Consider the following 24,962-nt stretch of genomic DNA (forward strand, 5'->3'; position numbering starts at 1 on the left):
GTGTCAGACAGAGAAAAGCACTTCACAGTGAGGCGAATCTGATATTCGGTGCAGCAGCAGCCTATTTGCACACGCGTGTGTCCGTTCTTACCCTCAGGCATCGTTCGGGCACTGATATAAGTCGCCATGCTGCAGCGTTTGGGATCTGTGGGATCGTTGCAGGCTATGATCTCTATCTTATAACTGGTAAAGTGTTGCAGGTTGGAGATGACCGTCGACTCCTTTGAGAACACCTTTTGTTCCACCTGGCAGAAAGGAAAAGAGGTTGAACTTCGACTGCAACTCGAAATAAAGCGAAGGGAAAAGATGTGGTAAACATAAAATGCTCGATACCTTGGATTCCTCTTGATCCTCGCCATCGGGGGCGATTGTGCCTGAATCCAACTGCAGATTGGGAATTGTAGTAAGGAAGAGAGGAGGCTGGGTGGCATTAGCAACTCCCACCGAGCGGCGCCGCCGGGATGGTCTGCAGAAGTAAAAGTTAGGATATGAGTGAGTGACAGAGACCTGCAAAGTCATCAAGTTTCATGTGTTTGCAGATGACAGATGGTGTTTGGTGGAAGCAAGCCAGACCTCTGCTCGCACTAATCCTTCCTGTGTGTCTAACTTCAGGACATTTATCCACAAACATCATCCTAGGAGACATACTGACTCTCACCACTAGGTGGTGCCAGGCAATCCAGATGGATCTGAGTGCGAGCCACCATCCCAGCTAACAGGCCTCGAGCTCAAACCAAACCAAGACACAGAGGAGCTGATGTTTCACCTGATGTGCAATGAAAGGCAGATTCACCGCGTATGAACTCTTGAAGAGACGAACCCGAGTGCTGCGTTTAGGACCGAGCGAAAGCAGAAACGGGAGCTCGTGTCTCTTTGCGTGACAAAATAAGAACAGCGTGAGCCGCTGCTGCTGTCCTGCACTGTATGGAGCTGACCTTGGCCAGCTCAGAAGCAGCAGTTCAAACTGAGGCTGATGTGCGCACGGCTGTGTGTGTGTGCGTGTCTCCAAATGACGGTCTGCATGACTGCGCTCCTGACCGGCATGAATGATAATGGGCACAGTAATCACCCCCCCAGGGAAGCAGAGACTGTGGGTGTTTGTGTGTCCGAGAACAAGGTAGGGGCACCAGGGCCCAGACACTGCACCTCCCACTCCAAGCCCCCGACGGTGGGTGACCAGCACAAAAACAAGTGTCTATAAAAACCACACACAGTGGTGGAGGACGCAGGATTGGCACAGATGCGTTGGAGACTCACACCAAGGCTCTCTCAAGGCCTGCTTGAGAGACGAGAGGAGACAAGAGGAGAGGAGACAAGAGGAGAGGAGACAAGAGGAGAGGAGAGGAGAGGAGAGGAGACAAGAGGAGAGGAGACAAGAGGAGAGGGGAGGAGACAAGAGGAGAGGAGAGGGGAGGAGACAAGAGGAGAGGAGAGGGGAGGAGACAAGAGGAGAGGAGACAAGAGGAGACAAGAGGAGAGGAGACAAGAGGAGAGGGGAGGAGAGGAGACGAGAGGAGAGGAGACGAGAGGAGAGGAGACAAGAGGAGAGGAGACGAGAGGAGACAAGAGGAGAGGAGACAAGAGGAGAGGAGACGAGAGGAGAGGAGACGAGAGGAGAGGAGACAAGAGGAGAGGAGACGAGAGGAGACAAGAGGAGAGGAGACAAGAGGAGAGGAGAGGGGAGGAGACAAGAGGAGAGGAGACAAGAGGAGACAAGAGGAGAGGAGACAAGAGGAGAGGGGAGGAGAGGAGACGAGAGGAGAGGAGACGAGAGGAGAGGAGACAAGAGGAGAGGAGACGAGAGGAGACAAGAGGAGAGGAGACAAGAGGAGAGGAGACGAGAGGAGAGGAGACGAGAGGAGAGGAGACAAGAGGAGAGGAGACGAGAGGAGACAAGAGGAGAGGAGACAAGAGGAGAGGAGACGAGAGGAGACAAGAGGAGAGGAGACAAAGGAGACGAGAGGAGAGGAGACAAAGGAGACGAGAGGAGAGGATATAAAAACCACACACAGTGGTGGAGGACACAGAAGTGGCACAGATGCGTTGGAGACTCACACCAAGGCTGCGTGATCGGTTTAACTCCGGTCACGAAGAGAAACAAACGAGACAAGCAGCTCCTTTTGTCGCAAATTTGTTACATTTCTGCAAAACTCGAGGGCATTAAGCGGTTCCAGGAACACGAATTAAACTTAAAGTGCCTTTAATTTAGGTGTTGGCGTCTCTATTTAAGTTTTTATTTTCCGAAATAAGAATTTAAACATGCGACGCAGCCGAGGCATCGTCGCATGTTCAGATGCTGGGAGTGAACCTGCTCTCGTACCTGCTCTCAAAGACTTCGTTGTGTAGGTAGTTCTCGAAGGTCTTGCGGTACTCTATCTCCTCCTGCTCCTTCTTCAGCTGGCTGTCCGTCTTGGGGCAGGCGCAGCACCTGCCGCCCGAGGTGGGCTCATCTGTTTGGTTCCACTTGTGCTCGTCCTCGCTGTCCAGGTGGGTCGGGATGCGAGACGGCACTTTCATTCCTGGACGGGAAAACACAGCTGTCAGGGGAAGCCCCTCAAATGACTGAAGAGGGCAAACCATTTAAACTGCAACCTTGTAAGCAGTAGTCGAATTTGTACAGGTCGCTGTCCTCCGCCTGCTTTCGACAGACCACCCGGTAGTGGGTGATGTTGCCATTGGGACTGGTGGGCGGTTTCCACTTCAGGATGATCTGAGAGGAGGAGTTGGAGGAGGAGATGGGGTCCAGAGGAACAGAGGGTTCTGACGGGGACAGAGAACAACATGTAAGTGCATCACAAGGACTTTAGCTCCATCAGACTGGAGTCTAGAGGCTCCATTCTTCTTCTTTTTACCTTGTTAGGAAAATAAAATAGGTCCAACGATTTATTAAATATGCAAACATCCATGGAAACACCAAACATAACAGTTTGCACGATTCTAACGAGCTTAAAAGTCGATATTTGTTTAAACACCTTCCTCAGCACAGTGCAGTCCACCCTCCACTGAGACCAGATGGATCAGCTGAAGGGACAGATGCATCTTCCTGCGTCGCAGCCTTCCCAGATTATTTTCCTGTTTCTTGACTTTCAGATGCTGCTCGTGTGCTGTAAACAGTTTGTTTTCCTGCCACTTTCTCCTTTGTTCTTCTATTTTCCTCACTTTAAGGATAAGCTGCATGCCGTGAAGGCTAATAGCTCTTTTGGAATCAGTTTGAGGTTCAAACAGATTATTTTCTGCCTGTCAGGCGGCTTATGTTTGGCATTTTTTACAGATTCAACTAAAGAAATGTGTTTTTGCTGCAGGTAACAGAGTGTCTACAGGCACAATTGAAAAGCGGCTCTTTGCTAAGTCGTCTGGTTTGGTTCCTTTTATGCTCCGATGATTCGTGGTTCATGGTCAGTGTTAAGAGGTTTAAACAAATAAAAATGATCAGGGACAAACTGCACAAATGAAAAGGAAAACTTTGACAGACCTTCAGAGAGCCTGCTCAAGACCACTTCAAAAGGTTACAATAAAGTCGAGCAACTTGGAAACAAAATATAAAGAAATGAACCTCCCTTCATCAAGGAAGGTTCATCCAAACGTGAGCAAGGTCCCAAAATTGTTTCAGTTTACTCACTGGAAGCATCCGTCTGAACGTAGATGATCTCGGTCTTGGCTCCGTGGACCTGGTGCTCATCAGACGCAGACAGCTGCGTTTTGACCATGATGGCGTACTGGGTCCAGGGCTTCAACGGTCGGATCAGGTACCCCGGGTCGTCTGCCTTCTTTCCCTCCGTGGAACGAGGCGGCGGGTCGACGTCGGCGATCACCCAGCTGTTAGAGCCGCAGGCGTCCTGTCCATCGAACTCGGTGACGTTCTTATACGGCCTGTTGCACATGGAGCGAAAACGACCCAACATTGTTAGGCATCCGTGTGTCATACGGACTGAAGAGTGAAGTGTTTTTGTGTGTCCTCGTCTGTACGCGGAGCAATGATTTACTTACGCCTCTTTGTAGAGAACCATGAATCCCAGCAGGTCCCTAAAGTCTGCTGGCCAGAACGGCTCCCACTTCAGCATGATCATATTCGACTTGGTCTTTATCAGAGTGAAGTTCAGCAGCTTCGTCTCACCTAAAGGACCAAACACAATAATCACGTTCACGTCAGACCAATCCCAAAAACAAGGCAGTCCCAGTCTCGTGTTCTGGTCCTCTTACAGGAAGCTTGCTCCCCGTTGTTGCGTAAAGCGATGTCGTTCTTTTGGTTTCGATCCCGGGTTCCAGTCACCGTCTCCATCTTTCGGATTTCAGACATGCAAAGCTTAGAGTTGTAGTGGAAGAACGTGCGACCACGCAGGATGGTCAGATTGTGCTTGGACCAATCCCAAAGCTCACGGAGGTTCTGGTTGTCCAGCGCGTAGAAGGCATAGGCACTGAAAGAGATCGGACATCAGAAAGATCAATCACAGCGAGGAGAGGAGACGAGAGGGGAGGGGAGAAGAGGAGAGGAGAGGAGACGAGAGGAGAGGAGACGAGGGGGAAGGAGAGGAGAGGAGACGAGAGACAAGATGAGACAAGAGGAGAGGGGAGGAGACGAGAGGAGAGGAGAGGAGAGGAGACGAGACGAGAGAAGAGCAGAGGAGAGGAGACGAGAGGAGATGAGACGAGGGGGGAGGAGAGGAGAGGAGACGAGAGGGGAGGGGAGGGGAGGAGAGGGGAGGAGACGAGAGGAGAGGAGAGGAGAGGGGAGGAGACGAGAGGAGACGAGAGGGGAGGGGAGGGGAGGAGAGGGGAGGAGACGAGAGGAGAGGGGAGGAGAGGAGAGGGGAGGAGAGGGGAGGAGAGGAGACGAGAGGAGACAAGAGGAGAGGAGAGGGGAGGAGAGGAGAGGAGAGGGGAGGAGACGAGAGGAGAGGAGACGAGAGGAGAGGAGAGGAGACAAGAGGAGAGGAGAGGGGAGGAGAGGAGACGAGAGGAGACAAGAGGAGAGGAGAGGGGAGGAGAGGAGAGGAGACGAGAGGAGACGAGAGAAGAGGAGACAAGAGGAGAGGAGACAAGAGGGGAGGGGAGGGGAGGAGAGGGGAGGAGACGAGAGGAGAGGAGAGGAGAGGAGACGAGAGGAGAGGAGAGGGGAGGAGAGGAGACGAGAGGAGACAAGAGGAGAGGAGAGGGGAGGAGACGAGAGGAGACGAGAGGAGACGAGAGAAGAGGGGAGGAGACGAGAGGAGACAAGAGGAGAGGAGAGGAGAGGAGAGGAGAGGAGAGGAGACGAGAGGACAGGAGCTGAGAGGAGAGGGGAGGGGAGGAGAGGAGAGGGGAGGGGAGGAGAGGGGAGGAGACGAGAGGAGAGGAGAGGGGAGGAGAGGAGACGAGAGGAGACAAGAGGAGAGGAGAGGAGAGGAGAGGAGAGGAGACGAGAGGAGACGAGAGGACAGGAGCTGAGAGGAGAGGGGAGGGGAGGAGAGGAGAGGGGAGGGGAGGAGAGGGGAGGAGACGAGAGGAGAGGAGAGGAGACAAGAGGAGAGGAGAGGGGAGGAGAGGAGAGGGGAGGAGAGGAGACGAGAGGGGAGGAGAGGGGAGGACAGGAGCTGAGAGGGGAGGAGAGGAGAGGAGACGAGAGGAGAGGAGACGAGAGGAGAGGGGAGGAGAGGAGACAAGAGGAGATGAGAGGAGAGGAGACGAGAGGATAGGAGCTGAGAGGAGAGGGGAGGAGACGAGAGGGGAGGAGACGAGAGGAGAGGAGAGGAGACGAGGGGGGAGGAGAGGAGAGGAGACGAGAGGACAGGAGCTGAGAGGAGAGGGGAAGAGAGGAGAGGGGAGGAGACGAGAGGAGAGGAGACGAGAGGAGACGAGGGGGGAGGAGAGGAGAGGAGAGGACAGGAGACGAGAGGAGAGGGGAGGGGAGGGGAGGGGAGGGGAGGGGAGGAGACGAGAGGAGAGGAGACAAGAGGACAGGAGACGAGAGGAGAGGGGAGGGGAGGGGAGGAGAGGAGACAAGAGGAGAGGAGACGAGAGGAGACAAGAGGAGAGGAGACGAGAGGAGAGGAGACAAGAGGAGAGGAGACGAGAGGAGACAAGAGGAGAGGAGACGAGAGGAGACGAGACGAGAGGGGAGGGGAGGAGAGGGGAGGAGAGGAGACAAGAGGAGAGGAGAGGGGAGGAGAGGAGACGAGAGGAGACGAGAGGGGAGGGGAGGAGAGGAGACGAGAGGGGAGGGGAGGGGAGGAGAAGAGACGAGAGGAGAGGGGAGGAGAGGAGAGGAGACGAGAGGGGAGGGGAGGAGACAAGAGGAGATGAGAGGAGAGGAGACGAGAGGACAGGAGCTGAGAGGGGAGGAGAGGAGAGGGGAGGAGACGAGAGGAGAGGAGAGGAGACGAGACGAGACGAGAGGAGACGAGGGGGGAGGAGAGGAGAGGAGACGAGAGACAAGATGAGACAAGAGGAGAGGGGAGGAGAGGAGACGAGAGGACAGGAGACGAGAGGAGAGGGGAGGGGAGGGGAGGGGAGGAGACAAGAGGAGAGGAGAGGAGAGGAGAGGAGACAAGAGGAGAGGGGAGGAGAGGAGAGGGGAGGAGACAAGAGGAGAGGAGACGAGACGAGACGAGAGGAGAGGAGAGGAGAGGAGAGGAGAGGGGAGGAGACAAGACGAGACGAGAGGAGAGGAGAGGAGAGGAGAGGAGAGGAGAGGGGAGGAGACAAGACGAGACGAGAGGAGAGGAGACAAGAGGAGAGGGGAGGAGAGGAGACGAGAGGAGAGGGGAGGGGAGGGGAGGAGACAAGAGGAGAGGAGACAAGAGGAGAGGAGACGAGAGGAGAGGGGAGGAGAGGAGACGAGAGGACAGGGGAGGGGAGGGGAGGAGACAAGAGGAGAGGAGACAAGAGGAGAGGAGAGGAGAGGAGACAAGAGGAGAGGAGACAAGAGGAGAGGAGACGAGAGGAGAGGAGAGGAGACAAGAGGAGACGAGACGGGACGAGAGGAGAGGAGACAAGAGGAGAGGAGAGGAGACAAGACGAGAGGAGAGGAGACGAGACGAGAGGAGACAAGAGGAGAGGAGACAAGAGGAGAGGAGACAAGAGGAGAGGAGAGGAGACAAGACGAGAGGAGAGGAGATGAGACGAGAGGAGAGGAGAGGAGACAAGAGGAGAGGAGACAAGAGGAGAGGAGACAAGAGGAGAGGAGACAAGAGGAGAGGAGAGGAGACAAGAGGAGAGGAGAGGAGACGAGAGGAGAGGAGAGGAGACGAGAGACAAGAGGAGAGGAGACAAGAGGCGAGGGGAGGAGAGGAGAGGAGAGGAGAGGAGAGGAGACTTACTCTGCCTCGAGCTGCTCCCCCCTGATGACTCGTAGTTTGCGGAGGAACGAGAGCGAGACGAGGGCGTAGGCTCTGCGGATGGTCAGGTAGCCTGTGATCTCTTCAATCTGACCCAAACTCGCCTCCAGTTCGGCTGCTATGTTATCTATAAAGAAGACGGTTCATCACATAAACAGCTGATGAGAGCAGACAGAGGTCAGGTATATACAGACAAAGGCTCAAAAAGTTTCAACAAAGGGGGGAAAAACTCAAGAAACCCAAGTAATGGACAAGAAGGCGGCACGGAGAGAGAAACAGGAAGTGGTACTCACTGCCTCCTCGGATCTTGATGATCATGTTGCCTTTAAGAATGGTGCACCCCCTCAAAGCCTGGGCCGACGTTACCGAGTCGATGGTCTTGTTTCCCACACACTCTTTAGGACACAAGCCGGCACACCGTGAGCAAGTCAGCCTGCACAGAGAAACACACAACATCAAAATCCTAATGAACGAGCTTTGTGTGCGAGACTAGCTGAAGGTCAGGACTTCAACGTGGACGCTGCAGAGAAACGCCTTCGGTTAAAGCAAACAAAACAGAAAATGCCTTAAATGTCTGCGTGCAGTTATCAGAACTGGAATGAGGCAGGAATGCTCGGTGACATAGCGGAGCGCCGTGGGTCGGAGCCGGCGATGACATCGCAGTTTTAAACAACAAGGACGAATCTGTTCAGCTGAGTTTTTCTGAGGTCTATTAAGACTATCTACATGGGCAGACATCCATCTGCTCTGTTATAGCTGCTGCTTCTTCTCCCTTTGTCCAACGGAAATCAGAAAACAAACACGAGCCAACATTCAAGTGTCTAAAACTGCAGTTCCTCTCATGTCCACTTGAGGCAGGCTCCAAGAATGAGTCAATCCCCACAGACGTCCACGTTAAAGGCTAAAACGGAAATGTGGTGGTTAAAATCTGTCAATATCAGTATTGACCTCCAACCAATATATCGGTGTATTGGTGGGGCATACTTTATATAATCATATATATCTGTTTTTAATGGTTTTAATGGAAGTGACGGTGGTGAATCAAACATGCGCTCAATAAGCTGCTGCACGTATGTGAATCTCTATAATTCTCTCAAACGATTTAATAACCTCCAAAATAAAACGGTTTATTTAACAGGATTAATGTTCTGCCGTTAGTTTTAATGCAAAAAATGTCACAGTGAAAAGAAACAAGCACTGCAAACGTGCTTTTGCACGTAATCATATGCATGCACGCGGCGATGAGGCCTTGATAGCGCCCTTCAAGAAAACCATTCACAAAAGGCCTGGCATGTGCAGCGAGTAGTCGGGTACGTGCTGCTCCATTCACAAATGAGCACCGTTTCTTTTTCTTGATGCACGCTCAAAAGAGCAGAATCCAGCTTTCATTTCCACCCTCGATGTCCCCACCTGCTTTAGCCACACTGCACACTGGCTGAAGGGCAAGGAAGCCTCCATGTTTACTTCCCCATTTCCTATTTTGAGGGAATCGAGGATGTTCAGTTATGTTTTTCACGTTTGCTTAAAAAAGGTAGAGTGCACGTCAGCCGGGGCGGGGGATTGCTCTGGATCATTAGAAAAGATACCGATCGCCGAACTCAGGCCCCGGGGACGTCTTTAAAGGAGCCCCTGTGCCCAGGAAGCAGCCAACAAAGGAAGCTGTTGTGTTGCTATTCATAAGCTCACCCTGCTTTAATTCTGTGCAGCTCCTATTATATTCCCTTTCTGCAGGAAACACAAACGCACATACACGCAGTTATCCAAAATAAGCCCCCACCCCTCCCAGACTGCCAGGCTGTGATGAAGACCCCATTTACCACAGTCACAGTGGCACGAAACACCCCACAGGTACGCTGACAGATCAAACGATCTCCACGCCCGGCTGCGTGGAGATCGCCCACCTTACCAAGCTCCTCATTTCTCGCACTCAGTGGACGAATCATCCTCTCTGTGACTTGTGAGTGAGTGGAAATACCCTGTAATGAATTCTGCAGAACAACAGTGACTTTTAAGAAAAGCTCCAAGCATATTTTGTGTCTCTTTCTCCCACATGGAAAATTGTATATTCAGCTCCTCAGAAGTAACGCTCTAGTTGCAGCGCAGAAAGACAGAATGTTTTGGGTCGTTGTAGTGAGAAACACAGACACACAGGCAGACAGGCGGCGTCCAACCGGAGCTCTTAAAGGGACAGCGCTGATCCGTCCGGCTGAACTCTGTGACTCGGACTCGCCGAACCGTCGAGAACAGAGGGTTTGGTTTGGAGCGTGCGCACACACACACAGCAGCACTACTGCGCTGTCACATCCAGGAAAGAGGAAACTCTTTTTAGACTGGCAGAGGGGGATGAAGATGCAGTAAAAACACAGTTATGAAGCGTTTCTTCACATCTCTCTTAATACAACATAATACACAAGATAATAACAACCACTCACAACCGCCAGCACTTTATAGCCTCTGTAGAAATCATCCACAGATCTCACTGATCTTAACTGCACTACTGTACGATTCTGTGTAAATAATCATTCTGTACATACGATAATCTTTAATTCTACAGCTGTTTATAACCTGCATAGTTCATATTTCTGTAGTTTTTCATATTTGCCTGTACATACTTATAGTTATAGCATATTTATAACATACTTCATACCGTGTACACTATAACATACCATAATAGACCCATTTCTGTAATATACTCACATATCTATATCATGGCTAAAGCACTTCTGGATGGATGCAAACTGCATTTCGTTGCCTTGTACCTGAGCATGTGACAATAAAGTTGAATTCTATTCTATTCTAATATCTACCTGGAAAAATGAATTACAGGGCAGCTTCCATCATATCTAACACCTCTCACGTCTTTGTTGCTTTAGATGCTAACAGCGCTGCACATGCACACATGCACACATGCACACATGCACACATGCACAATGCTGGAGGCACCAAAGCGATGCAGGGCTCCTACTCAGCAGTCTGTTAAGAGTGCCAGCACAAACATCATGATGCAAACCGATGGGTGGCCCATGTTCACGTTGGACGGCGTGTGAAAGCAGTGGCGGGGCGTGCTCGTGTCTGTCTGGAGCTGCTGCCAGATGATGACACATGTCTCATTATAACCAAAACAGGCTGTCAACAGATTCCCAATGACGACGTGGACATCGAGCCTCGTTCGAGGCCGTGGACATCACCTGGCGACCGACCAATATTTCCATTATGTGTAGTTCACATAACAACCAAGGCATTCTTGACATGCCTGAAAGTATTGCCCAGGATTATGCATCGATGTGCAAGGACGCACGCAAACAACAACACGCGCACATAAAGGCTGCCGTTCGGCCTAAAGCCTCGGGGTGTGTGACTGAGATTTACAGCGATGCTCTTTTCCGTCTAAGCACGCGATACTCCCCGCAGGCTGGCGAGATGCATTTCTCTCTAAAGCGCGTGGCGATTAAATGCTGTTTCCTTTTCTGCTGTTTGTACTAAAAGCTTTAAAAGGCCTTAGTTGGTATTGTTTATCTAATAAACACACAATATGACGCCGTCTTCTCTGTAGCATCATGTCTGCACCTGGAAAAAGTAACCCGTCTGTACACTTTGCTGGTAATGAGCCAGAACCTTCTGCACGTATAAACACTAACGCGTGTTTGCGCACGTGCAAATATATAAACACAAAACGCACGCGCACAAACGCAGGTACGCCAGAAAAACACAAACACCATCAATCATTCAGCCACCTGTGGCTGCAGCGCACAACCTGCTGCTGTTGGAGCCAACGCCGCTTTTTCTGTCACACTCGCCACTTCCTCAACAGTCTGAACCATCTGTCTGCAAACTTTACTTCTTCTTCACGCTAGGTGACGACCCTTTTTGCAATAAATAATAATTACGTCTGAGACGCGTGTCTATCGATAGCCGTCGGCCACAGACAGACTGCGGGAGGATTTCTCCGAGCTGCTGCGGAGACAAACATGTTGCCCTCGCTGCCTCGGCTGCATGTACATGCACTGAAAGCATGTAAACACGCGTCCTCCGTGTTTAGCAACAGCTACGAGACGGGACGTTCTTCCCTCCTTCACGTAGAAAGCTGAATAAGGTCACGGCCTCGTCACACATGCAGACAGAGCTGTGAGGTAAACAGGTCGGACGTCGTTTTATTAAAAGCTCGTCACATTTAAGACATCAATAAGATGAAGTTACACGTGCACTGTGGAAAACTGTAACCGGTGATTCGACCTTTGATTCTTCTCCTGTGTGACTTCAGTATATCTGGATAACAGAGACGACTGAGCAGATTTAACGTTGGTCACAGCGACGGCCGCCGCTCCCCGAGCCTGGATCTACCAGAGATTTCTTCTTCCTGTTCATAGGGTTGTTTTTTTAACGCTCCAATATCGTCAAGTTTGCTTTTAGCGCCGTGATTACCAAAGTGTGGGCTGCGGCCCCATGGTGAGCCACGAAGGTACTGCAGGTGGGGCGCAGTAAAAGCTGAAATTCACGTTAAAGACAATTATGTACAGCTACATGTATTTCTATACATTTATTAAAAGTGGTCATTAGTTTGTGATATTCCTCATTACTCTGACTTCAATTTTCTGCTCCTGTATTGAAGTCGGTCTCCTGGCTGTATATGACCGTGGCACTGCTGTGTGGTTTTCATTTTTTAAGGTCTTCTAAGATCTTCCAAAATAAAGAGTCTTAACCCTTTAAAGCCGGTCAGAGCAGCACGCTCTGTTTTGTGTAACTATTTTTAAATCCCGGTAGCTCTGCAACCACGTGAGCTAGCGCAATAATTCTTTTTGCATATGAAACCGGAGGAGTTGTACTTACATCTTATGCCATCAGCTTGTCCTCGGTCACAGTTTCCTTCCACATATAACTTTGCAAAAACTGCATAAAAAGCACTTGCAGCAACAAAAACATAATATTCCAGAAACACGCTTTGCCGATCCGATCAGCTGTTCATAACACTTCCTACGTCCATCAGCGCGAACTGTCGCATGTCCGCCATGACCTGCCCGAAACCGGAAGTGACGTCATTTTGCGGAAATGTAGTTTTTTACCATCAGGGCCTCATGAGCCTATACTGGTGTTTTTAAAAGTTATCTCTGACTTTATGACTTTCTGTGTGGTTTCTGGGATGCTTAGGACTCATATTGCACTGCTGGAAATAGTTTATTTTGATGCATATGCTGCTTTTTTGCAAATTTGCATTATAATATTTATTTTCGTTTTTCCTGCAGTGTATAAAAATTGATGTATTTCAAAAATAAAACTATGAAGACACTCAAAATAAATTTCCTGTGGTGGGAAACTATTTTGTGCAACTTTTTTGTATTTACAGTTTTGAGGGATAAGCCTCTTAAATTTCTCTAACTAGAAATATATGTTAAAAAAACAAAAACGATTTTCAATTTTTTTGTAGTTTATTGCACTTTTTTGCAATTTATGTAATTACTATGTACTTAATGCAGACATATTATTAAAATTTAGGCTGTAATGGTTGTATTGATGTATAGCAACTTGAAATGCTCCCAAAAATGGCTCCACAGCATGTAAACATATAATATAAGCTCTGGCGCACTTGGTTCTATGGTAGGTCTTAAAGGGTTAAGGGGAGAGTTGTTGTGAATTAACATTTTTTTTTATATTACATGCACACACACACACACACACACACACACACACATATATCTATGAATAAAACTGACTCTTAAACCCTTTTTGAAATGCACACAGAGTGTTTTGCTTCACATGTAAACTGGAGGAGACGCGCTCACCAGCACAGACTGTTTAAACATTACTGGGAGCACAGGACCCTCATATGTGGTTTCCAGACTAATCAAAGCTCTCAAGTGTTTTTTGCACGCAAAATAAAACCTCATTTAAGCAAATTAAAAACACACATAATCTCCGTACTAAAAGTTTATAAACTTCTCTGGACAGCGTTGTGCCGAAGCCTTCGCCGATGCAGCCGAGTAATTACCGAGAACAAAATGTGACGGAGGCTGTGAAAACAGACCGGGGACGTATTTACAGCGGCTGAGATTAGAGGACTAATTTGCATATGAAATCATGTAGCCTGATGCCTAAATGGAAACTGTGTCTTCAGCGCTGCTTGCTAACTTCTCGTGCAAATGTTGCCTTTATTTGACGTGCTGCTGAGTTTGTGACTCTCCAGCTCAGGTTTCCAGTGAACGCACTAAGAAGATAATTAATAGATAAGATTAGATCTTATAATTATTAGATAATTAAGAGGCAACACGAGGAGAAGCTGGAGCAGACGGCGACTTACCTGCATCACTACACAACGTATTGAGTGTAACAAACAAATGTAAAGTTCCCTTCTGTGCAAATGTTCCTGAATGTGTTCGGTGACCACAGAGTGACATTTACAACCATGTGACGACAGGTTTGTGTGTCAGCAGACGTACGTAGTGGAATTTATACTGGAATATCCGGATGGGCACTCTGGGATACAGGCGCCGTTGTGGATGACGTATTCATGGCAGCCCGAGTCCCGGTCCTGGTTTTGTTTCCGAGTCTGCTTACACTGGTTGTGGAGGTCCTGAGTATAAAACAAGTGGGGGGGAAATGTAATTACACTGGTGTACGAGTTTATTAATGAACTGCTGATTAATGGCAATTATTACCAACCTGACAGAAAGCGAAGCTGACACAGCGCCACCCTCTGAAGATAAAGTATCCGGGAGGACATTTCTCTACACAGGCGTTCCCGTGCTGGAGGTTCCTGCAGGCCACGCAGCTGCTGGCGTTCCCCGGCTCAGAGCAGCTGCCCAGGCACTGGTCGTGGCAGCACTGGCCCTGGGGGGTGCAGGCGCTGTGCTTACAGTTGTCCACGCACACTAAAGGAGACAAGAGCAGAAAGGGGAGGCGGTTACATGTGAGCTCATACATATTCTCCTCATACGCCGGCGTCGCCGTTCGGACAGCTATGACGAGCTCAAACACAAGGCTGCGCTGACAGCGATATTTCTCACTGCTCACCAAACATCACAGCACAATGGCCACCGAGCTGTGGTCTGCACTGATCTGAGAGCAGCGAGTGAACCGCATGCGGGTGTTTATACACACGTGAACGATAAACAGGTGTGCGTATATATATATAACAGGAGCGTGCACAGCCATAAGGAAGAACACAGGATGGAAAACATTAGGGGTGGGGGAAAAATGGATACTGTGTAGCATGGTGATATTTTGTTTGCTAATAATGTATGGATACAGGGACAGCAGAAATCGATACTTTGTTACAAAAAGGTTTTTGTGCTCTGACTTCAGAGCATGTTGATCCTTTTTCTGAGCAAGAATCCTGACATTCCTTCACTGTCCAAATGTGTTTAATAAACATGACAGTTTACTTATTTTAATTTAAGACATGTTTTATTTTAATTAAGTTTAAAACTTTTATTTAATGTAAAATTATATTTTGTTTTAATTTACTTTCAAATTCTTCAGTTGCTGAAGGGGCTGCATAGTTTTCATAAACTGCATAGTTCAGAATAGCTATAATTGTACCAGATGGTTGATTCAGTTAAGTTGGACTAGACTGTAATACAAACCGTTCAGTTTGTCAACAATCAAACTGAAATGAGAGAAAGACTGAGTGTGAGACTTTGATATTAGAGAAAATGATGATTGATAAAGTTTACCTTTATGTACAGAATCTGAATATCGCAAAATATTTTTAAAAAGTGCAATAATATCGTATCGTGCGTTAAGTACTGTGATAATATCGTATCGTGGGATGTATGGTGATTCCCACCTCTAGAAAACATCTGACCTCCACACAAAGGTCAAAACCCCCAAAACACGAGGACTTCCTTGTTTGCTCGCTGGTGTTTGCACCACTGACTTTGTCATCTCACACCTAACAGAAGCTACAAAGGCTCGTCTGCTCTTCAGGCACGGACATCCCAGCATTCAAGTGGATACTGGGAGGGGTTGAATGAGCGGGGGGGGGGGGGGGGGGGGGGGGGGGGGTGTTTGTATGTGACGTGTTGAGTTTGATGGACTGAACATGTGATTAGTAAGCATGCACTTTACTTCATGACTGCACAAACCAGCTCAGGCTGGAAAACTGGACGACTTCACCTGAGCAGTTCACGCCCGAGGGTCAGCAGCAGCCGGCGTTGCCAAGGAAACCGGCTTAATTGCTGAAAGGCTGAACACTATGTGACACGGGCTCACGCCAGAGTTTTTGGACCTATTGGGAAAGAGTCAGCTGTGATCAGATTAGCAGTCAGGTCTGACTGTAGCAGTCTCTGACCACAGACTCGTTAGATCTCACGTTACGCCGACCACCAACCTTTTTATCATCGGCACACCACAGCGCCAATAAATCGCCCTCAGCTGTGGAGAAGTAATAACTGAAGGCTGGAAGTTGGTCTTCATAGTAAAATATTGACAGAAAAAGAAGATTGATCAGTATTTTAAGCCTGAAAGTTCAGCAGGTGTTAGAGACGGTGCAGAGAGTTCCCCTTAATTCAGAGCCCGTTCAGTAAAACGTCAAAAATATCGTGTCCACGTCTCGTCTCGACCGGACGAGCCCTTCGGTCACCTCACCGTGTCCCGGCGGGTTCAGCTCATGTTCCTGTCCTGCTTTCGTCTGGAGGATGAGGGCTCACGTGACGTGTGCTTGTACAGTGTGTGCCTGTCGCGGTGTCTGAACTGATCGCGTGAGCTGCGATCACTCGTCTAGCAGCGAAGAACTGAAGGGGAAACATTATTCAGGTGTCACGCTGATGAACAGCCTAAAAAGGTGCCGGGGGGGTGATGTTTGCAGCTTTTGTGGGATGCAGCCTCTGTTGAGGACAACTCTTGCTGCCAAGGTTACATCCAGGGCCCCCACCTTCCCACCCCAGCGTGCCTCCTTTTGCACGAGAGGGCGGCCCATTGTGCTGCCTGAGTAAAAGCGGAGGGGACAGACAGGGTTGTGGCAAGGGGTGAGGATGGGGTGGGGTAAGGAGGTTAAAGAAAGGGAGAATAATGAAGCCGGGGGAAAAACCCCGGAGAGGGAGAATGACTAATGCAGGGAAAAACACCATCTCCATCCTCGGGGTAGTTCATGCGGAGGTCGCTCCTCTACATCGTCTTCACTAAGTGCCGTTAAGACGCCGCTGCTGCGCACAACCGAGAAGAATGCACAGCTCCTCCCCCGCCCTCGCCCTCCACTCCGCCGCATAATGGTGAAGGGGAGGGCTGATCCAGATCCGTGCCGGAGAATCGCTCCAGCCCTCTGGATCCACCCTAAGCTTTAGCCAATGTGCTAGCTGGCTGGGGGAGGCAGCCGCTGAATGGTCTCTTCCATGTTGGAGGGGAGAGACTCCCAGGGTTAACCCTCGCTGTGCTGGGACAGGTGGGAAGGAGCAGATGTAGCTAAGCAGCCAGGGAAGACCGACTGCCGAGGGGGGGCGAAGCTTGCTCGATCTGTTTACCCAAAGCCGGAAACTGAGGCTCATTTTTTTCAATCAAATCCATGCAATGAGCCAGAAGCAGCGTGCAGTTTGCACATGTGCAGCACAAACACTGCAGCAGGACTGTCTGCTCACGCTAACGCGGGTTAGCTACTATGCTACATGCTCGCTCATCCCCTCCTCCTCTACCGTCCTCTCCATCCCAGTCTCACCCTGCACCACTATCTACTGCTCTATCTGCCTGCCTGCCTTTCTAGGCCACTCTGCCCCTCCCACTTTCATTCATACAGCGCCTTGTTTTGTTTTCATGCTGGCTGGCTGGCTGGGTGGGGAAGGGGAGGGGGAGGCACAGATGAAGGGATGATTTCGCTGGCACAACAAGACGAGGAGGCAGCATCCTGGAGAGCTTCTCTCTCATTAAGCCAAACAAACACACGTAAACCTCACTGTGTCATCGGATCATTCGCCCGCCGCCTCCTCACGCATGCACAGTTCCAGTAAAGGTGTTTAAACGCGAGGCGTGATCAAAGGTGTGCTACGTTTACCTTTCATTTGGCCACGGCAGTAAAAGCCCCGGCTGCTGCCAATAGCCAATAGCGTGCAGCCACACACGGCAACACTTCCTGCTCATAACACTTAAACCTCCCCTTTAATTGGCCGCGGTGTCTACAGGCAAAGAGCTGGGAACAATAACAAACACGTTTTTACCCCAGAGCTGCTCACGCTCTTACTCATCCACACACATTCGCTGGATTCACGTTTACTATATTTGGCCACGGTGCGAGTCCTGAGCTTCAAAAGCTCTGCTATAAATGCTTCGAGTGATCTGATGTAAGATACTTGTCCTGAGAGACTGGAGGGAGGGGCACGGGTGTAAACAAAAACACGCCGATCGCTGGGAGGGACCAGAGTGACACCGGCGGCGTCGAGAAGCGCGAAAGCAACGCCTCCGTTCATGGAAATGCAACGCAGGCTAAGAGCAGAGGAGGTGGAGAGGAAGACAGGAAACAGCTGACGAGAGGAAGCAGAAAGTGAAGGAGAGGTGAGTCGAGCTCTGACGAACACCAACATCCCATCTTTTCTAACCCTTTATGCTTCGATGTTCCCCCACAGGTCACACCCATCACGTCTGCTGCCGCCTCCTGTCAACAATCAGTCTACTGGCTGAAGTCCGAATGAGCGACTGAGTCTGAACACCAGGTTTGGAACAAGCCCGTCTGTTTTCTACTCATTTTACCTCAAACGAAGAAGAACAAAGTATTAAATCCTTATAAAGCACCACAGCAGGTTTGTTACAAACACAACAAAACTTTATTCGTTTTTAATCTGCCAGATAAATGTACGCCGTCTAGCACTTTTTATTTGGTGAGCTGTTGCCAAAGAAACAAGACCAACTTCACCGTGCAGCGAATCAGAGGAAGAGCTGCAAATGTTATTCAAACGAGCTCGCCGTTTCCTGAGAAGCGCTGCGTGTATCACGTCTAATAAGTAAATACTGAGACAGCAGAGAGGAAAAACAAACTGGAGGCAGCGTATCGCCACCGCAGCTCCTCCCCTTTCCATCCGCGTCATTTATAATCTGTGGATCCGTCACCGAGTCAGTGACTGTGTGTCACACGCTGGAGCCCGCATCCAACATGTTTGGACATCTAAATGAAACCGGGTGGTTTACCGGGGTGTGTGGTTGGGCGGTGCAGCGGTGAGCAGGGTCACCTTACAGCGGGAAGATTTTGGCTGTGACCTGGAGGCTTTTAGGGACGATGGACTGTTTCAAAGAAACATTCACGACCTTTATCTATAACAAGAAACCTGATACAAAGTGACACGAAGAACAAAGAGCAACATGAGTGCTGGCAAAATGAAACAAGACTGGATCGAGTTACCGAGGGTGGAAGTGGCTGAAGAGCCATTATTGTGAGGAACCTTTTTGACCAGGACATGTCCTTCAACGCACATATTAAACAAATATGTAAGACTGCGTTCTTCCATTTGTGCAACATCTCTAAAGTTAGAAATATCCTGTCTCAGAGTGACGCTGAAAAACTAGTTCATGCATTTCTTACTTCCAGGCTGGACGACTGTAATTCATTATTATCAGGAAGTCCTAAAAACTCCCTGAAAAGCCTTCAGCTAACAGTTTCTTCCTGTTTAAAAGGGAGTTTTTCCTTCCCGCTGTCGCCAAAGTGCTGCTCATAGGGGGTCATATGATTGTTGGGTTTCTCTCTGTATCTATGAAGCGCCTTGAGGCGACTTTTGTTGTGATTTGGCGCTATATCAATAAAATTGAATTGAATTGAATTGAAGAGCAGGGCTGGTTCATCTCGAACGCACAAGTTCAGCATCGTACTGAAGCTTCAGGTCAAACCTTAGAAAGCAGAACACAGACTGTAGTTTGTGTTTTTATCAGGGTATACGCTACCCAGCGCACTATTTTCTCCCATCACACGCTCCTGCCACATATCTGACATGCCCGTCTCAACATGTCGACTCTTCCACTTCCATAAACAGAAGCGTTCGGCCGGTCTCCCCAAACGAGTGACGGCCCGCTCGTGTCAAGCAAGGCCCGAACATCTGCAGCTTTCTTTGCCCGTCATCACTTTGTCTTTAAAAACAACAAATGTGACATTTATAACCTTTTAATGACCCTGCAGCGTCCCGTGAACAAGCACACGCGTGCTTTATTGTACAGCCGTGCGGCTATAGCGCTGCTTCTACGGCTGAAAGTTTCATCGAAGCGTCCATCGATCGCAATGAAAGGAAACTGAGAGTCTGTGAGAACGGAGAAACCTTTTCCACACATGGCCAGACTGTTTTTCCTTATCTTGATCCCAAACACAGCCTCCTGTGATCTGCAGCTCAGCCTCTCCTTAACGTGAGGCTAGTTAATTTTCACGAACACACACGTGAAGATAAACAGAAAAGGGGGGAATGTGGTTTAACGAGCGTGCTTTCGCTCCCAGCTTTGTCTGTCTGTTCATCGATTTCCTCGTCTGTGTCTTCCTGTGCGCCGGCCAGCCCTGCTGGCCCGTCCTGTTACCATGGAGATGAGTCCAGACATAGACCGTCTGCAGTAATTAGCTGCATGCTCCCAACAGGCATTTTCTTAGATTCCCCTCTGGCTGTGTTCGTGTCCTGTCTTTCACGGGAACGCCTCACCTTCCCGTCATAAAGATTTACAACTTCTTCTTCTTCTCTCTTTCCCCCCTCTTGACCCTCCTCGGCACCTTCCTTTCCCTCGGTCCCACCCCACCACAGTGCGTCTCGTCGCAGGTGATAAATCACCCCGCCGAGAAAACCCCGTCACCGGATCTCACTGCAGATGCTCGGGGTGGGACTGAACTCACGCCGATGGCTCTCTGCAACTTCCTGATGCTCGTGTCGTTACCGACCTCCGAACCTGCTGATCCGTGTTAACCCTCATCCTGCGACGTGGCTTCGTCTCGCCTTGCTCTCCCCTCCTCTGTGACGCAGCTTTAATTTGTCGCACTGCCACCAGCTCGAGCTTTTCTGACATCGAGACGCAAACATGAAATACACCCGCAAATAAAAACGAGCCGGGAACACACACGCACGCACACACAGACGTCTTGCAGGATTTGCTGACTGGGTAGTTTGGTGGGAAGGTGATGGAGAGACGCAGCGGACTAAACATTCATCAGCGAGACGCCTGCATCACAGACCTCAGGATCCTACTCGTATCCACACACACTCAGACACAAACAGCCTTTAACAGTTTACGATGAATCGATCGTGAAAGGCCGAACTCTGCCGTCAGACGGAGGAACCTAAACACCTGCGTGGATTCAGCTGCAGCTCGTCTGAAGCTTACATGTCAAACTCTGCAGACGGCGACTCGACACCTTCGCCCGGCGCTGCTCGGTGCTGTTTTATGGACTGTAGCTGTTCTTGGATAAATACCCGTCCTCATCGGGATAATTTAACCGGCGCTGAGCCGTGGCCGCTCATGACTAAGGTGTTTTTTTATCTCCTCACATTAGACACAGAGAGAGAAAATCAAAGTGCTCTCTCAGAAAAAAGAGTTTTTCAAAGGCCCGATTGTCACAGTCCTCCCTTTCTCCTGTCCTCTTTCCTCCCTCCTTTCTTCCCTGCCTCCTTCCCTCTCTCAGGCTTTCTTGTATTTCAGGGGCGTTGAGTTCGTGTGGACCTCCTGACCGAGGCGAGGGCTGCGTGTAGTCCAGGATGCCAAGAAACTGGACTTTTTACCGAAGCCTTGAAAAGACATCAATAAATTGTATAAGTGATGTTATTAAGACACAAATGAACCACTTAAACTTTTGCTTGTTGTGTTTTTCTCTGGTTGATAAGATTTAATGTTAACCAATAATGAAACGGGACCATGTGGTCTTTATTCAGCGACACGATGAAAGCTGAAGCCAAGTTTAACTGGGTTACACTCAGCAGCACAGACGCTGCGTGTAGAGTCAAAGGTAGCAGCGAGCATGCAAGACAAACACGCACAGAGCGTCTGCAGGTAAACACGCCGTCTGCCTGAAATCAAAAGCAGGACAAACAAGGAAATGATTTCACACAAACAAATGAACAGACAAGAAAACGCGAGCGCACAAAGCTCCGCGCTGGTGTGTTTGTGCAGGCCGAGCAGCTGCGGCGAGCAGTCACAGTGTGAGGCCGGGGCGGATGGCTGCAGTGCAGATGCTGCCTGTCCTATTTCATATTCACAGCATAGCACCACATAGAGCCGGTGCACGGGGAGAGGTGTGCGCACGTGCGTGCACACCCAGAGAAGAGCACGATGTGGATGCACATGTCAATCGTGCAGCTCCAGAAAAGACGGGAGGGGGAGCGCTTCGTTCTGACAGATGGAAAAATATAAAAAGCAAAGCAGCTAAAGTTAAAGAGCTCTCAGTTTCAAACAGGCCCCCTCTGCTCTTTTTACAAAAATCGGAAGACTCCCATCCTGCCCGTCTCCTCCTTCCACTCGCTTCCCACAGGAAGAACCTTTTAGTCTGGGAGGAAGGAGGGAAACTCTTCATCACGACTCGGAGAAACAGGCCTGTCACATTCCCAAACTGGAAATACAGCACACGGCTCACGTGTTGCAAACATGTTCTAATAACGTTCCTTTGTTGGAAGAGAACAGACCCTTCCTTCGTGCCCTTTAACCCCTGACCCCGACACAACAATGGTGGTGCTGCTCGACTAAAGTCTGGAAGAATCACATTAAATGTGTTTTTGTAACGTAACAGGCTGACGTAATAAGATCAGGTGCACGACGTTGCAGCCGCCGAGCCTGAAACGTACCTGGTTACTAACATATACAGATTATAACATTTCTCCCAAGGAAAAATAAAGCTGTGGTTATCAAACGGCGAGAGCCATCTTTCCGTCAGCGCAGCGAGCAGCCAATGAAAACAGCTGAGACAACCGAGCGTGGTGCATCCGGGGGCCGGTGTGGCTCATCATGGAGGCTGTTAGTCATAATCACAACAGTGACTCACACTCACATGGATCAGAGGACTTTGGGAAACATCGAGACATCCCGCACGCTGGCGTTTCATCACGTTCCCCTTTTTCTTTTGTCCTGAATATCTGTTATTAACCTCTGTCTCTCTTCCACAGCATGTCTTTATCCTGTCTTCCTTCTCTCACCCCAACCAATCACAGCAGATGGCCCCGCCCCTCCCTGAGCCTGGTTCTGCTGGAGGTTTCTTCCTGTTAAAAGGGAGTTTTTCCTTCCCACTGTCGCCAAAGTGCTGCTCATAGGGGGTCATATGATTGTTGGGTTTTTCCTCTGTATCTATGAAGCGCCTTGAGGCGACTTTTGTTGTGATTTGGCGCTATATAAATAAAATTGAATTGACTTGAACTGGAAGTGCTGATGACACCAGTGGGAACCTCAGGAGAGAAATGCGTCTCTCCCACCAGCACCGACTCTGCTGCAGTCCCACCTCACTGTGAGCGGCGGCCGTGATGTCATTTCTACGCGACACAAACAGAAGCCACCGATGGAGGCGATGCTAAACGTCTGCACGTGTTGATTTAGGTGCGGCCGTTACCCTCGTCGCCAGGTTTCAAAAAATGGCGGATTTGAGTCTTGTGAAGGAGTCGCTCTCGTGACTCGTCCTACCACGTCACTTCCCGGCCAATCAGTGGCATGCAGTCTGCTGATGTCACATTTTTGGCCCAAGTCATCTCGCTTCAAACCTCAAAAACCTCGCACAGTCGAGTCGAGATAACTGCGACTGGAAAAGAGCGTTGGACTGACGGGATTCGAACTACCGGCTACGTCTCTGGGAACAAGCTGTGATCAGGTGACCAACAAGCGTCCACAAATCCAGTCTGAAGACACCAAAAACATTTAGTTTACATGTTCAACACGTCTTCGTCAGCTGACTGGGATGATAACTTACTGCCTGCTCCACCACTTCAACATTAATGCAGCGCACGCCGCTCTGAAACCTCCCCTAATTAAAATCTTAGTTTCAATAACTGCCAGAATGAAGAGATTTGCCATAAGCACACAATTAACTGCCAAACAGAGAACCGGGGGATTACACGCGTGTGCATGCATATAACGACAAGCTTTACATATGGAGGGGAGGAGCTGCATCACTACAGCTCACCAGGAGCCGCGTATCGTGCAGCAGCACCTACAGTGACATGGACGTGCTATAATAAGACCTGACTCCCTGTGCCCTGGCATGACGACAGCGCTGACGAGCGCCAGGAAGGAAAAGCAGAGGCCAATGCCGTCTGCGCGAAATGCATCTGCACGCAGCGATACGGACACATGGGAGAGGCGACGGGTGAACGGAAGGTGGAGGGCGAGGCCGAAGGGTGAAGCTCAAAGGGAGGAAAGATCCAGAAAAAAGCCTGGGGTGCGAGGGGTCGAGCAGGCGGTGCAGGCGGAGCAGGCACGCAGCCGCTGTGGGGGAAACACTTAGCAAAGTACGACAACCAAACCACGTGGATTTACCAGAGCGGCGGGACTGTGCCCCCTCCCACAGGCTCATTCTCCTCGTATAGAAATTTGTGGGCCGTCTCCTCAAAAGCAAGATTAAGTAGCCGACATATTATTCACTGACAGAGTCATTACGATGATTCGTGACTCTTTGCTTTTGTTTTGCAGCTTAAATCAAAATCAAATACCAACAAATATGTTCTTGTGTTTATATGGACACCTGAAAACCATAATTAATTCACTCACTCTGGTTTACAAGCTGTTATAAGTAAACGCCCTCAGAAGTATCAACACAGCTGTTTGGACAAATCAGCAAAACAAATAAAACTTGGCTTTGGCGTAAAAACGCTATAAAGAGCACGACATGAAATATTGAAGCCCGTCATATATCTGCTTCAAAGTACATGACAGGAAGTCCAGGTTAGTGCCACGCTCACTGTTTCTGTCAGGAAACCTGCTGAAGACAAAGAAACAAAACCTTTAATTTCTTCAAATCTGAGTCTGAACCGAGTAATCCTGAACTCTGCGTTTCAATATTCCCTCAAAGTAGGGCTGCACGATTTTTTTGCTTAGAATTGAGATCACGATTCTCTCACGATTTTCTTTCCCAGTATAAATATTTATTGCGCTTATTAACTGCACATCAACTTCGTAACAGTTGCGACTGAACATAAAAACAATAAATAAACATAAAAACAACAAATGTCTCACATTTTGTGGTTGCAGCAAAATGTTGTACTGCTTGAACTTCCGTCTCCACCGTTGCTCGACACTGCGTGTATAGAGCAGGTAGTGCAACAATAGAAAAATAGTTGCGGGACGGCACTGTGTAGCGTTTGTCTAGGGTGTTGATCGTTTTCCTAAATCCCTCGTTTTGCACAGTGTTGATGGAGCCATATTTTTGGTCAGGTGATAAGTAACAGCCTCCGTAATTTCTTTGTGCCTGCGGGAGGTCGACGGGTATAGGGAAGCGCTGTATAAGGTTCCCGTTATTGATGTTTGGGTGGTTCCAGTCACTTTCTCGTCATCCCTGACGTGCTCTCTGTTGTTTTTTCCCTGCTAACTTTAGCATCACACGGAACAGCTTCTGTATCACGTGGTATAAGGCTCCGCCTTCGTCATTTGTTGAGCAGGAAGAGTGAGCGCTTGTTTTCATGCAGATTACGTCCCGGATCAAAATGCGGTACAAGCGTCGTCTTTTTTCTTTTTTTTAAATCGTTTTTTTTTTTTTTTTTTAATTTTTTTTAAATCGTAATCGCTGTATAAGGTTCCCGTTAT

The 24,962-nt window shown here is 49.4% G+C and overlaps 1 protein-coding gene across 1 annotated transcript in view; it reads right to left on the reverse strand.

Annotated features, from left to right (window-relative positions):
- The window catches only part of insrb (insulin receptor b), an 80,363-nt gene that overhangs the window by 12,771 nt on the left and 42,630 nt on the right, over positions 1-24,962 (reverse strand). The window contains exons 3-13 of the mRNA XM_085152899.1: positions 13,968-14,176; positions 13,745-13,878; positions 7,607-7,746; positions 7,296-7,440; positions 4,201-4,415; positions 3,988-4,114; positions 3,620-3,870; positions 2,593-2,760; positions 2,321-2,519; positions 334-466; positions 92-245 (exon numbers count right to left, since the gene is read on the reverse strand). Coding sequence (XP_085009025.1) covers positions 92-245; positions 334-466; positions 2,321-2,519; positions 2,593-2,760; positions 3,620-3,870; positions 3,988-4,114; positions 4,201-4,415; positions 7,296-7,440; positions 7,607-7,746; positions 13,745-13,878; positions 13,968-14,176 — 1,875 coding nt within the window. The remainder of the gene's footprint in view (positions 1-91; positions 246-333; positions 467-2,320; positions 2,520-2,592; positions 2,761-3,619; positions 3,871-3,987; positions 4,115-4,200; positions 4,416-7,295; positions 7,441-7,606; positions 7,747-13,744; positions 13,879-13,967; positions 14,177-24,962) is intronic.

The sequence above is a fragment of the Neolamprologus multifasciatus genome, chromosome 23 (genome assembly GCF_963576455.1).
Source record: "Neolamprologus multifasciatus chromosome 23, fNeoMul1.2, whole genome shotgun sequence".
Lineage (NCBI taxonomy): Eukaryota > Metazoa > Chordata > Actinopteri > Cichliformes > Cichlidae > Neolamprologus > Neolamprologus multifasciatus.